The sequence below is a fragment of the Dryobates pubescens genome, chromosome 2, assembly GCF_014839835.1.
Source record: "Dryobates pubescens isolate bDryPub1 chromosome 2, bDryPub1.pri, whole genome shotgun sequence".
Taxonomy (NCBI): Eukaryota; Metazoa; Chordata; class Aves; order Piciformes; family Picidae; genus Dryobates; species Dryobates pubescens.
In genome coordinates, this window is record NC_071613.1 from 21964574 (window position 1) to 21979491 (window position 14918).

Below are 14918 nucleotides of genomic sequence, written 5' to 3' on the forward strand. Positions count from 1 at the left end.
CCTGCAACCCAGCCCAGACAGCTTCAACCATGCACCCTAAAGAAAAGCCTCCTGCAGAGGCTCAGCCTCCATCACTCCACTCTACCAAACAAAACCACACACTGAGCCAAAAAGAATCCCAGTGCAAGGTCCATCCTCAGGTGCCTGGGCATGGCATCACTGGAGTGATGGCAAGGCTTGTTTGCTGTGTGGCTGAGGCATTACGCAAACTTCAATTTTACAACTTCATTTCAAAAGGCAGGATCCACGGCTACATTTTGTTAGCCACGCAGATATGGTGCTGATAAAACTGTGGTACATGAAACCTTTTGCTTAGGTCAACACAGCTGTGGCAGAAGAGTCAGAAAATGAAAGTAATCAGGAAAGATTTAGAGCTTTTAAGATACAAAAAAACCCCAAGGCAACTGATAAGTCACTCCAGTCTAACCTGGTGACTGAAAACATAGCAGTCTATATTATAAGACCTTGCCCAAATTCTCTTTAAATACTGTTGCTGAGATCACTCACACTTAATACTATTGTCCCAATAATTACCTTGTCAAATAGCACAATCATTCCCCATCACACAGAAAATGCAATTGCCTCACTATTTTCAGCAGTGTCAGTTGACAACGCATATTTTCTTAATCAATTATTTCTCATAAATTAGTAACACTTTAAGCTAATATCAAAACATCATGAAAACATACACAATTTTAATCAGTTTTAAACATCAGATGCTGGCTTTGATATTTATGATTTCTCTGACTCTGTTTTGTTTAAGTGCTCCTTTTGTCTATGAAGGCAAAGATAAAGTTATCTGGGACACCCACTGTAAGAGGACATTTCTTCTGTCACTGTCAGATGCTAATGGCTGCTGTTATTACCTTCCCTATGAGACCAGGCAAGAGAGCTTAGCAAAGTATTCTTCACCCTACACAAAGTAGTCATCAAGTCAACTAACCAAACAATTGTGCTCCTGCAGTTCCTAAAGCAGATGTTCTTCTTGAGACAATTTTAAGATACAGGGGGGTTAAAAATAATCTCAAATAACTATAGGAAGAACAGAGTGTGTTGTTATAAGGAGGTGACTGGGAATTACTTCTTTTAAAAGCCCCTTTTATAAGGATTCCCTATCAGCCCTTAATTAGTGTGCCAGTTTTTGATCATTTACAGCCCAGCACAATCTTCCCTGAAGGCATCAAGACAGACAGTCACTGAGGTCTACAGGAGGGCTTTGGGCCATGCAGGGAACTCTCTAGAACCAACCCAAAATTATTTGAGCGGGCCTTTGACACCAAGCTCTGAGTGTTACCCTTTGGTAGGGTTTTCCTGCAGAGGATCAGAAGAACATCTGGATTTCCAGATTGGGGGGGTATGTAAATATATCATCTGGTCTCCACAGGTATAGCACTAATTTATCTTTTGCAGTAGAGGAAAGTGAGATAATCTATCAACCAATTCAGTTTGATTATTTACACGTATTTTAAATCTTTGCTTACATAAAATGACAATAAAGTATTTTAGAACAGAGCATCTGCCAACATACACCCAGCATTCTGCTAAAGGCAGATACATACTGTAAGGGATATGTAAGATCATTAGTTAGCTATGACAGACGATTTACTGTGATTTATCTTTTAGGATCATCTCATTCACAAGGAAAATTGAGTGTCAGCCCCATCCATAACCTATGCATACCGTCTAGATACTTGAAAATGATAATAGGCTGAAAGATGCAGCAGACAACTCCAACACAAGCCAAAATATTTAACCCGAAACCTTTTGGAATAGAACCTGAAAACATAAGTAGCCTAGCCAGAATTCCGACTAACAGGGATTGCCAGGGGCTAATGAACATAGAAAACTCTTTACCTAGCACATAATTTTACTGTTGCTAGATGAGCACTGCTCATTCATTTCAGTTCAGATCCAAGAAATGTGCCTCTTACGGTTTTGTCTCCATTTCAGCCAGACACAAATTAAGGCTAAATTAAGAGCTGTGGCTCAAAACAGTTCAATGGAACATAAGAAGAAAGGTCAAAACTTAGATCTCTGCCCTGCAGGTGCACATCCTGGGCACACAGCTAAATAGGACCATTCTCATACTGGGGATGACTGGCAACAAACCCAGGAATTTGGGGATGTTTGGGGTCTGATCCATGTACCACCATATGTACTGGTTCCCGTACCACCTCCTCTATTAATAAACCCTGCCCAGCCAGAATGGCATGTCCTGGGCTTCACTGTGAGGGTAGCTCAGCAGCAGAACAGTCCCCTGTGAATACACTAGAAATTAAACCATACTGAAATATAATTCAGACACTTCCTTCATTTACAATGAAGGATGATGGATTGATTCAACAGGAGCTACGAAATTCATACAAAAGATTCTGAATAGCCATTCCTCCTTACTCTCCTACCTCCACCACTCAAAAAAAAATTTTAAGAAAATCCACCAAATCAAACCAAGTCACAAGCCCCTGGGTTACTGGGCATTTAAAAGGATTTCCTGTACCCCACAAAACAGGTGGAAAACTCTAAAGGACAGCCTGGCAGACTAAATTGTCTACACATGTCAGAGTCAAGATTTGGCCAATGTAACAGCTGCCACAAAAGCTGACAACCTCTAATCAATACTTCCATGTTTAAGGCAGCACAAACCACATCTCTACAAAACATTCTTATAGCTGCAAAGAATAAATTAATTATAACAAATTTAAGAAGCTCAAGTTTTGTTTGGCTTGAAAACCCCAGGCAGAGCCCCTAATTTTTCAACATGAGCTCATCTAACACAGAGCAGCAGCGATAAAAGCAGTTGAGACACCTGTGAGATACCACAAAACACATTTTAAAATTGAGATGTTCATCAAGGCTGCAGATACAAGTGTGTTGCAAGAACTAACAAAGCTTAAAAAACACTGAAAATGTTAACACAATGAAGAGGAAAATATTGAATGTGTTCAAGTATTTTTGCATGACTTCATCCTAGATCTTTTTATTCCCTACTTTGACTCTGGTTTTCAGTCTAGATTATAAAGAAGATTTAAAACAGTGAGGGCTTTTTTCCCTTTCATGAAGGCTTCCCATTAATAAAAAGGAAACAAAGAAAATGAAGAAAGTGAGTAGTAAAACTTTTACAACATAACAAAATATACCAGAATCCATGTGCATCAGGATTGGAACTATCTAAAGATGCTGAATTATGATCGGTTGTAATATAAAGTTCAGTTTGGAGTATTAGCAATCATATTCTCTAGCAACATGTATATAATTGGGAGATCTTCATAATAACCCTCCATTTTAAAGGCTCATAAAAACTGTGTTTTACTCATAATTTGCAGGAGGAAAGAAGAATTCTTCAAGGAAAGTAACATCTTTCTCTACCTAATAAAGACTTTGAAGGCAATACACTGTATTTTAGAGCAAGCAACTTCAAAAGCTCTCTTTTTCTTTCACAGTCTTGGGTGGGTTATTATACACTCAGTTTTAAAAATAAGTATGTACCTATGGTACACATGCTTAGAAAGAATATCAGTATCACATCAAAAAGAACCCTCTGAAACTATATGGGAAGCAAAGCATATTATATTATTCTTGAATACAAGTACAAAGTTACTATTAGGTAACTATGTTGATGCAATAATTGTAACCAACAGCAGGACAAGCTATAGCACTCACACAGAGAAAAGAATGGATGTTTGGTCTATGAAATGTGTGTAAACTACATTTATCCACTGCCAAAATACTTTCACAATTACTTTCATGCTATATTATAAGCACTCGACACTAAGTAGACTCTCAAATGTTGCTGCATTTCCTCAATTTCTCCCTTGACATACTAAACCAAAATCCTTTCAGTTTGTTAGAGAGTCAGCAGCTGAGTGCCATAAACTTTGAATTATCCTAGCCACTTCTGGACTTGCCAAGCTAAAGCTGAAGTAATGAATAGGATGCTGAACTTTCTATATGGAATAGCAAAATACAACCTGCCATCAAACTCAGATATTTTAACTTCACACTTTTGCCAGAGTAAAGCCTTTTGGTAAATAAAATGTGTTTGTTTTCAAATAAAGCTATTTCAGGCTGTTTAGGGAAGCACGGTAAGTAATAATAATAACAACAACAGTTTCTATTTGGATTTCAAAACCTGATGAAACAAAACCAGCACGTCAAACCTACTGTTTTCCTACCTGGAACAGGTAAGGACCAGCTCTCAAATGCGACCTTGGCATAGCTCAGACTAGCAATCCCGTTCATGTTTAAATGAGACACTAGCGTGAACACGAAAAGAAAAATAACAGCAATAAATCTACCCTGTCCTTCTCTTATTAGCGATGCATACACCAGTGGTTAAGACCCGGTAAAGAAGCCGAGGACCCAGAGGACCCGACTAACCCAAACCCACTGCTACAGAGAAACAGGTTTAAGCAGAGACTTACTGCTTGCCATGTGACTGGGGGAGGTATGCTGCCCATTGGGTGTGCTGGAGGTGAGGTCAATGGCCATGCTGGAGTGCTCCCTTTCGGGCGAAAACTCATTGTCACCTGCTTTCACAAAACAAGTCCCCTGTTAAGTTTCCATCCCTTCCTTCAGCAGAGCAACACAATGAATAAAAAGTATGACTGGCTTGCTCCCTTCCCCCTTCTACCACTGGGATTTCACACAGTCTCTAAAAGCCAAACTCTCAACGGCCACAAGTATTTGACTGATAGATTTTAAGCACTCCCCCTAAACCTACTGTCACCAGTCTTCTACACACACACCTGTGACAAACCTTCCAGCTGCTTTGTCTCAAGTTAGGATTACTTTTTGCAGACACTGAGAATCCAGGCTAAGCAGTAGACTGAAACAGTACTTCCACTATACAGACTTTCCCCCACAAAGCTCTGATTTAACTGACAATTAAACAAGGCACCTATAGAACTCCCAGCAGAGAAAACAGGAGAAATGCATAGTGAAAGGCATAAAAAGTTTTTGGCTGCAATTTGAATTTCTGAAAATGAGCTCTCATTCGCAAAGCTCATTCATCCTCAGCAAATATTTAAACCTGGAGGTACTCACCCACGCCCTCATCCCCATGCATTTTTCAGCCATACACAAAGTTTAAATGCTATTTATTCAGTGCCATCTCAATGCAACGACTACACACAAGGAAGCTAAAGTTTCAGGTGTCTACATTATAGAAAGGATAGTAGAAAAAGAAAAGTAATTCAGGATAATCAAATTAAATTACTACTTACATGTTATATATCCATCAGCAGCCTCTGCTTCCATAGTCAAAGTGCAGTGCTGCAAGGCAGAAAAGTACACCCTCAAAGACGCCTGTCAGAATGAACCACTAAATGATTAAACTTACTTAAAGCCCTAAGTAGTTGCCCATTTTACTGCTGTTGCAACCATTGCCTCTAGAAACACTCAAGTGTACTGCACGTGCTCATTTGCAAATCACTGAACTCTTCCTGCAAATTATGTGAGAAATTCAGCTGCCTCCTGGGCAGGAGGCATTGCAATCATCTTGGTCTGATTGTACCCCTCTCTGCCCCTCACTCACATTTTCACCGTATCTGAGAGTCTTTTCCCAGACTTTCCACTTGTTTTGTTCAAGCTGGGATGGTAATGCTTTATCAATTATCAGCTCTCACAGACAGAACTATTAACTGAGATGGATACTATTAACAATTGCTCTTTTCACATGCACTCCAAGAGGCTCCATCCTGATCCAAGTAAAATAAAGCCCTTCAGTGCCCATTCCCCTTTGAGAGAGATGTTACAACTCTTGGTCTCACACCATCATACACACACACCTGTACACACACCTGTTCACTCTAACCCTATTTATTTGCCACAGCATGAGGCCAGACGTCACACTTAATACTCTCAGATCGTGCATTTTGTGGCATGAAGCAATCTTAAAGTTTCTGGAAGCACTTTGCTGACACAGAACAAGCTATTACTTTCCAGAAACCCAAGTAACTGTATAGAATGACACCCCCTAGCTATCATTTGATATATATTGAGGGGGGAACAGAAAGAGAGAGAGAGAGAGATCAATAATCATAACTATGTTCTTTTAAGTGGAAAAGTTAAGAATCTGACATGACCAGAGGAGAATTTTATTTCCTCTCTCCCTCCACGGCCTCCTTTTTGCCTTTAGTTTCAAAACTCTCACTGCACCAGGCAGCTAAATTATTCACAATGAGCCATTTCTGTATTGATCGCCAAGTATATTTAGCCCTGGCTCCTGGAATTTCTCCATTACTTACTGGAAAACAGGCAGCTTCACTTCTTGTCTCCAAAACCACTTCCCTCCCCCTCCCTTAACCCGCTTTCCTCTCTTCCCTCCTCCCTTCCCCTCCTGTCCCCCAATAAATAAATACGTTTCTCTGTGCTCTTCTTTGGTATAAAGCAGATCAAATTCCCAAGGCATTCAACACATAACACTTAAATTTCAACCTGCCCAGCTGCTACCAAACTCTCTTCAATTACTGATTTTCACAGGACTCTTAAAAGGAAATATCAAAAAAATGTTTCCAAGACAGGTAAGCCACTTCCTCAAGCCCTTCAAAATTACCTTATCTTCCCCCTAGTCCAGGTAGGCAGGCACACACTGAGAAAAAGGAAGAAACATCAGAAGCAACGGGGAAAGATCATCCCAGCCAATGAAGTGGAAGGAAAGAAAGGGGAGGAAGGGAGGAGGAAGAGAAAGAAAGACAAAAAGAAACACAGAAACATCCATAACCGAAATTAACACACGGTTTGATTTTTATTTTATATTTCTTCAAGGCAGGGAGGGGGACGCAAGGAAGAAAGTTTGGTCACCATTTTTAGGCTGGTGATGTCAAATCCCAGCTGCAAAGCCTCCCTCTCCACAACGAATGGAGAGAGAGAGTGAGTTTTGCTCAGGCTGAAGACAGAGCACGATGGGGAAAGTTTGAAAAATAATTTTTAAAAGAAGGGGAAAGAGAAAGAGAGAGAAGGGGGGCAGAGGGGGAAGAGGAGGAGAGGGAGAGGGGAGAGATACCCGCCCCCGACACTTACAGGTGGGGCATGCGGAGCCGGGCAGCCCCGGGGATGAGCCGGCGGGGAAACTCGCTCAGGAATGGCACATACTTTGAAGGAAGATGAAGGGGGAAAAAAAAAAAAAAAAAAAAGAGGGAGAGGGAGGGAGGTCAGCCGGTGCTACAGCAATGCGATTAACCAGCGGGAAGAGAGAGAGAGAGAGGAGAGAGAGAAAAACTTGATCCACCGGTTCGTTACGAATCGGCACGAAAAACGGGGGAGAGGAGGGGCTGTGGTGCGGGATGGGGCGAGGGGATTTGGAGAGCGATGGGGTTAGGGGGGAGCCCGGCAGACGGACTCACACCCCGCGCAGGAAACCTAGGCCAACTTCCCCAGAGCGCTGCCCGGCCCTCGGCGACACTGGGCTCCATGCCTCATCCCTGCCTCTCCCCGCCCATACCACAACCTGTCAAAGTCATGGAAGTCTTGCCTCGTTTGTCATTTTATTTCATTTCAGCCCTTTTCCCTCTCGCACCCGGCTCCCGCCGCCGCGCCAGGCCGCAGCCCCCCGGGGGCCCGCAGGTGGCGGCGGGCGCTGAGGGAAATGGCAGTTGGGGCCGGCGCTGGCTAACGGACCGGGCGAGCCCCGCCGCCCCCGGCACACACACACCCGCCGCTCAGCCCCGGCGCGCTTTTTGCCATTTTTGGGTTTTTTTGAGGGGGGTTATAGGAGCTATCAGCAACAAGTCATTGGAGCCCCACCGCCGTGCAAGAGATGCAGCAGAACCGCACTTTACTCGGGGACCCCCTCCACACACACCACAGGCACAGAGACACACACGGAGCCCCGCCGTCCCCGCAGCCGCCTCGCACACCGGACGGAGCTTGTCCTCCCCACCAGGGAAAGAAAGGGGTGAGGGAGGAGGAGGAAGAAGAGAAGGGGATGGGGGGGAGGGGGAGAGGGAAGAAGAAAAAAAAAAAAAAAAAAAAGGAGAAAAGAAATAAAAAGAAGCCAGGCGCAGATTTACCTCAGCCGCGCAGGCAGTGAATCACTTCCATCCCCCTTTTGTTTGTGTTTTTATTAGTGTCGGCTCTCTCTGCCTAGTGGAGGTGTGTTTGTGCACGGCAGTTGGCTATGGAAACTAAGGCAGTGGAGCTGTAGCTAAGGGTAATCCTGTTTTTACTTCCTCCATCTTCAGAGAGCAGGGTTAGCCTGGGACAGCTGGTCAAACCCCGAGAAACCGATCCGGCGGCGGCAGCAGCCGCCCGCCCGCACTCACTCACACACTCACTCACTCACTCACACACACACACACACACACACGGACACACACGCGCGCTCGCGCGTACTGCCGCGGGCGCGCACCCCGGCGGGCGCGCGCCCCGGCAGGCGGGCGCGCGCCGCCCCAGCCGCCCCGCGGCGCCTCGCCCAGAGGGCCGGTGCGGGCGCGTGTGATGGAATAGGAGTGGAGGGAGGCGGGGGGGTGCGCGCCGGCAGGGCCGCTCGGCTCAGCACGCTCGGCAATCGATTACAGGACAAGTGCCGCCGCCGCCGCCTGCGCTCCGCGTCTCACGCGGACGGACACACGCGCGCGCGCCGCCCCCTCAGGGCAGCGGCGCGTCCGCGATGTGTCGCGTCTGTGTGCGTGTCTCCCCTCTGCTCCGGGCACCGGGCTACTCCGTGTCACCGTCCCCCCATACCCTGTCCCCGCTCTTCCTCCTCCGGAGCGGTAGCCGCTGGGCCGCTGCTACCGCCGCCGCCGGGCGGGTGAAGTTGCCGGCAGAGTCATGATTCAGCAGTTCTATTTTTAACCGGCGGGCAGCCGCGGGCGCGCAGCGCCCACCGCTCCTGGCCGCGGCCCGTCCTGCCGGGGCTGGCTGCGTGGTGCTGGCTGCGTGCTGCTGGCTGCCGCCGCGGTGGAACCCTGGGGGTAGCCGGGGGAAGGGTTCGGAGCTACCGCACTCGTCTGATTTAATACTCGAAGTACAGATGAGATTTTTTTTTCTCCTTTTTCGTGAGCGTTACTGTCAGGGAGAAAGCCTAGCATTTCCACGCTGTTTCCCCCCCTCTCCTGAAAACTGGGAAAGGTATGATGGGGTAACCATTATTCTCCTGAGGAAAATTCTTGCGCTGCCTCCTGGCCAAGTCTAAAGTAACACCTTTGAGTGCCACAGTCCCCACTTCAGGGGCCTGACCCAAACCCAACACAGCAGTTGGTGCATCTCCAGCACCCTGTGGCTTCTGTGCAGTGGGTGAACGTGTGGTGTGCTTTCCCACAGGAGCTTTCCCTTGTCTTCCACAGGTCTTGGATCAGGTGGCATAGCATCATCCTATTTTCAAGCATTGCTTCATCAAAGCTGAACTGCTGGTGACCAAGGTAATGCCATTAGGCACCAGAGTTAACTATCCCTTAAGAAGCTGGGGTTGTGTATGTCATTCATTACATACCAGTATTATTGAATTTAAATTTGCAAAGTTCAGCACAGAAACACTAGGAAACTCTAGAATTCAGGTTGCCCATACACCCTGAACCTGTTCATCCAACAGAAATAACAGAATTATCCTTTTATTTCCACTAGTATCAAAGAGCAATGACACACTTTTTGCCAGCTGAGCTTCAGACAAGCAGCGACGAGTCTCTCTGTCACTATGGACTTATGTTCTTTGTATATCAAGACCCCACAAAGGCTTTAGTTACCTCTTAAGTTTTGCTTTCAAGTAAAATCTTAACTACAGCTTTAACTCAGCTACATATAAGCACAGTAGTGTTAAAAGCAGTAAAGTATGCCCAGGTTTCACTAGCTCAGGCACTTCACATTAAATGACATTCTGCTTTGTAGCGGCAGAGCCACCATGTCCTAAGAGAGGGAGACAAACTCTACTTTTAAAAATAAATTATTCAGCAAGATGAAGACAATGAAGTCAAGACAGCTTTCTCCCCAGCACTACAAATTTTAGCCAATTAGTCATTGCGCTGTATCTGTGAAGTGGGTTAATTTAACTCTTTTCATTTTGCATAGGAAGGAGGCAGAAAAGTTAGCGGACTGGCCCAAGGCCACAAAGAGCACTCAGAGCTGAGCCTAGAAAGCAGACTTCTTGTTTCCCACGCCTACGTTTCAACAACTAGACTTGGCTTGCCTGCATCAGAAAATAGACTGGCATAGCTATAGCTGTGTAATTAGACCATAACAGTTTATGCCGGAATAACTCTCCTTGTGGACATTTTCCTCCAGATGGAAAGTGACTTCCCAAAATCTGTCCAAATGAATTCACTCAACAGCACATACTTTGGGTTTTGTCTCCCCCCTCCTTTTAATTTTTAGGGGGTCAAGATTCCCAAGATGCGGGTCTCAGCAGCATTTTGGAGCCTTTGATCACTTTTACAGACTATTGAAAAGCAGGGGCAAATGCAAAACATGTCATTGAAATGCTACAAGTTTTGTCAAGATTTTTATGGTGCTTTTCATCAAAATGTTGAAAACTGAAAGCTTCCAGCTGGCTTTCCTTACAGGTAATAATTTAACAGCTAACAGCTTTTTCTCCCAAAGCTGCTAGAACCTGCTTGAGCCACGATAGCTGATGGGAAAAGTCAGAGCCATCTTCTACAGTAATTATTTCTGATTTTTTAGTCCTGCTGCTCCACAAGCTATCACAACCAAATGGAGCTGTGGAAACAAGAAGTAACCAAAGGAAAAGTAAGGGACAGGGATTAAAGTGAAAGGGTTTGCCTTTAAAAAAACAGCCTGTTAACTCCAAGGACTGCAGAGATGAGCACCTCTTCAACAACATGAGGGTGAATCACTGGTTTCAATGCAAAAACTCACCTCATGGGCTGCAGCAAGAGCTCCATAGGGATTTACATCCGTCACACACCTGGACCCTGGCAGAGCAGCTGTGATGATCTGGAGCACCAAGTGTTGGTTTGGAGATCAGGAGACCAGAGTTCACATCCAACCAGAGGTCAGAGGTCCTCAATGTAGCTTCAGCCAAGTCTTTACTTCTGTGTTTCAGTTCTCCATTTCTAAAACGTGGAGAGTAACTCTGCAGAACAATGCCTTGAGAGCAATTCTTGGCTTTTTCATGGACTTCTGCCACATTAGAGAGAACACTTCAGCACACCTCGGAAAGAGCCATCTCTGGAGCTCCTCCAAGATTGGTGGGCAGCCCCTTTCCTTTTTGTTTCTACTGACGAGCCCTAAGCAGCCTCCACACAGCCCTGCCTGCCCTGGGACAGTGTCCTGCCACACAAGCCCAGCTGCTTGTATCACAGCCTGTGCCAACAGCCACTTACTTTTGAGACCCATCATATCATTCCAGGCATTAGCGCATTCTCTATGGGCCTCAGCTCTCCTCCTGTGCACTGGAGATAGTTGAGGTGTCCATGTCACCAGGACCCTCCTGGGAGGAGAATTTAATTCCTCATTGCTTGTAAGTAATGTGCTTTGATAGGTCAGTGATGGGCTCAGCCTGCTTTCAGCAAGATATTTTAATAATTTAACCCCTCTGTGTGCATATGCACATAAACGTGTGTGGGTATTGTTACTCAAATCAACCATCATGGCTTTTATGTAAATTCTGGTTTAAATTATCTAATTATTTTTTTATATGCCTGTATAAGATCAAGCTTTTTTAGGAGTTCACTCCTAAAAGCTTGTATCAGCTACTCATATAAACAGTAGTTCATCACAGCAAAAGCTCCAGCTTTATTTCATTGTAGCAAATTTTAAGAAGATTAACACACTGATGCCTTGGACAAGTATGAACACTACAGAACAGCAGACCCCTGCATCAGCTTTTTTGCCTTTAGACTACCCTCTTCTCTACCCACAGAAGGGGCACTTTGAAAACAAACTGGAACAAATCCCAAAATACTTTGAAGAGGACAAACGTAGACCTTTCTTTACTTAACTGCGTGTTGGGCAATCTAAAAAATCATGTAAGCACTAATCTATTTATTATTCCATCTCCTCCTCTTTACTACAATAAAGCACTGTTTTATGCTTACACGTATCAATAAAGAGACCTATAAAGAATATAATGAACATCCTTGAATATCTTCAGAGCATACCCTATTAATTTTAAAAGGGACACAGCATACTGTACCCCTTGTATTTCACCAAGATAAAAGCCTACAGATTAATTCCTATTAAAACAGTTGGTATTTTCACGACATGCAGATGTAATTTATGGAGAGGCACAATACTCATAATAGCTTAAAGGCCACAGAAACTGTAGATCTGTGTCTGTTACTGTAGTTGTACAGGCATTCATTGTACAGAGAGAGTTGAAAAGGCAGAGTATGTAATCTGAATACTAAATTTGTGAATAGTTTCTCACTTGGGCTGGTTAGGCTTTTCAAGAGCAGCGGATGCTTTGTGGGGGACTTTGTAAAACATTCTGCTAATATATCACATGGTTGCTGTATTTTCTTCTCTTATCTTTACTGTTGGAGCTTTATTCATGAAAATACAATATTTCATTCTTAAAAGGGCACCAACTCCTGCTCTGTACTCTCCACCTGAATTCAGTGTGCTCAGCAAGAAACAGTTTTCTCAACAAATGCTTCTTCCTTCTTCTAGAAAGTAGACACCTTCAGGTGTGTGTAACCCAAAAGTACACAAGAAACAAAGATCCTTTCATTCACACCTGTGTATTCCAATTGCTATACCCAAGTTACTTGGAAAACAGTGTTATGTTTTCTGTTTTATTATCAATGGTAAAAGTGTGCAGGTTTTCTCTTTTACTATGGAGATATAAATGTATGTGAACACATCACTTACGAGTATGTGCAATTCTAAAGTGTCCTAACAAAATTTAATTATGACAAGCAACTAGCAGAGAAACCTTGATCTTGGGATTGTTTTTATTCTTTGCTTGTACAGCACCTAGCACAATGAGGATTTATGCATGACCCAGCTTCCAACTCAGTACTTCAACAAAAATAAGAATTAACTCTTGCTCTGCTTGTGGCTGGAAATCACATCACTGGCAGAATTACATAAATCTGAAACTGAATGGTGAACAATGAAGAATTCTGAAGTTGATGAAGCAGCTGATGTAAAGCGTACTGAATCTGCCTAAACGCTGAAGGCATTTATACAGATAGTTGCTACTCAAGCTGAAATCTGGCAAAATTCTAGGTGCCAGTTATGTTGAATATTGCAAAGTACCAGGGAACATTCAGCAACAAACACCCATGCTTTCCAACATCTGAAAATTTGGTGCCAGTGGAGTTCTTCCATTTGTCTCTGACAGGATTAACATGAAGGTAGAATTGTAAAAAGTCAGAAGTTTCCATTTGGGTTTGTAGAGGCTTCTACAATACAGAAAGGTTCTACCAAATTAGTCTGCAAACATCATGGGAGCAGGCCTTGTAATGCTTCTGACACCTGCCTTCCAGGTTCAATGTGATACACTACAGCTATATTCATAGTTCTCCTGGGTGAAATAGAAATAAACATAAGGCCACCATGTGCATACCTTTCTGAACTTGAGAAGAGTTTCCACTACAGCTCTTCAAAGCTTGGCAAAGGTTTGAGGAATAAGGACTTTTTCTCTTTGATTTCAATCTACATGCAAATGCACAGCAGGAGCCACTGTCTCCCAGTAGCCAAGAGCCAAAGGGGTGCCTCAGGCCATCCTGGCAAAACTTCACCAGCTAAGGTCCATCCCCCATCCCCCAGCAAGGGAGTTGAGCCCGCCAGAGATGATGGGCAGTTCTAGTCAAGAATTCTGATCTTCAGGGAAGTCTACAGTGATGAGACAGGTGTGAGGTCAAGCCAAGTAGTCAAACTGCAGGTCAGGATCAGAAAGGCCCATGACTAGGCAGGAACATAACTGTAACAAAGCCGGAGACCAGCACCACCCAAACATAGAGCAAAGTATGGACCTGAGCTTAAATGGGCTCCTGGCCCACTGGCAGGAGTCTGTGTGTGTGCCTCAGCCCCAGCTGAGGCTCTTTGGGGTCATTAAGGTTTGTTAGCACTTTTAGGGTCTTGACACTGCCAACCTAGCTCCACCTCTGAACGACTATGGATAGGGGTTTTCAAATGAGGACACAAATAGCTGTCCTTATCAGAAAGGTAGACAGATTGACTGCACACACTGTCCTTCAGCAGAAGCTGTTCAGAATCCCACTGCTCCTTTGCTGAAGAGTGATGCTGTGCATGAAGGAAGGAACTGTCATGGCTTAAATTCACCTTACCTGGCAGGAGCTTGCATATGTCCTTGGATGTTCAACAGGCTGTTTTTGATGATTCTACCTGAGTATTGGCATGATTTCTCTCAGGGGCCCAGGGCCTTTCTTCAAAACATCTGAAGGATGTCCTTTTTAATCATATCACTCCTCATTCACTGCACTTCCAAAAACACCACCACCCCTGTTCAGCATGCATCACCACACAAAAGCCAGTCCAGATTTACTGACCTGTACTTTATCTTCATTATTGCTTGTTCCTGTTTGTTCACCACCTTTTCAGGATCATTATGATGCTTGTACGGTGCCAGGGAGAGGCAGTGGTGCTGGTCAGTAGTTGCTGTGGCAGTCAGGGACTAAACAGGCAGACTAATCAGGCTGACAGAAGCTCCTGTAGGTGTGGGGCTCTGTAACATGGCCTGAGCCAAGGGACAAGTAGTGCCAAGTCAGTGGAGCAGAACAGGAAGTTACCCCCCTCTGCAATGCTCAGTGCAATGTGTGGACTCAGAGTAGGCAGTTCAGTGTGAAGTACCACATCTGCAGTGAGCACTGGGGGTGAAAAGCTGCCATACAAACCAGTCTTTTGATCACTGCAGAAATTGTAGGTCATCAGGGTCTCAGGAGAAATGAAGTCTGAATGTGAAATTGTCTGAGAAAACGAAACACCCGGTCCTCCACCTCCAGAAGTGGCACAGCTGAGCCAAAGGCTGACACTGTCATCTCAGAGGTGAAGGACAGCCC

General features: G+C 44.5%; 1 protein-coding gene across 9 annotated transcripts in view; it reads right to left on the reverse strand.

Annotated features, from left to right (window-relative positions):
- The window catches only part of IKZF2 (IKAROS family zinc finger 2), a 116164-nt gene extending 107954 nt beyond the window's left edge, over positions 1-8210 (reverse strand). For 4 of the 9 annotated variants that reach the window (XM_054171784.1, XM_054171745.1, XM_054171765.1 and 1 more), the window contains exons 1-3: positions 8010-8210; positions 5223-5271; positions 4422-4529 (exon numbers count right to left, since the gene is read on the reverse strand). In XM_054171784.1, coding sequence (XP_054027759.1) covers positions 4422-4529; positions 5223-5256 — 142 coding nt within the window. In that variant the 5' untranslated portion in view covers positions 5257-5271; positions 8010-8210. The remainder of the gene's footprint in view (positions 1-4421; positions 4530-5222; positions 5272-8009) is intronic. The other 5 variants (XM_054171754.1, XM_054171773.1, XM_054171736.1 and 2 more) reach the window with 3 other exon arrangements.
- Positions 8211-14918: the final 6708 nt, after the last annotated feature.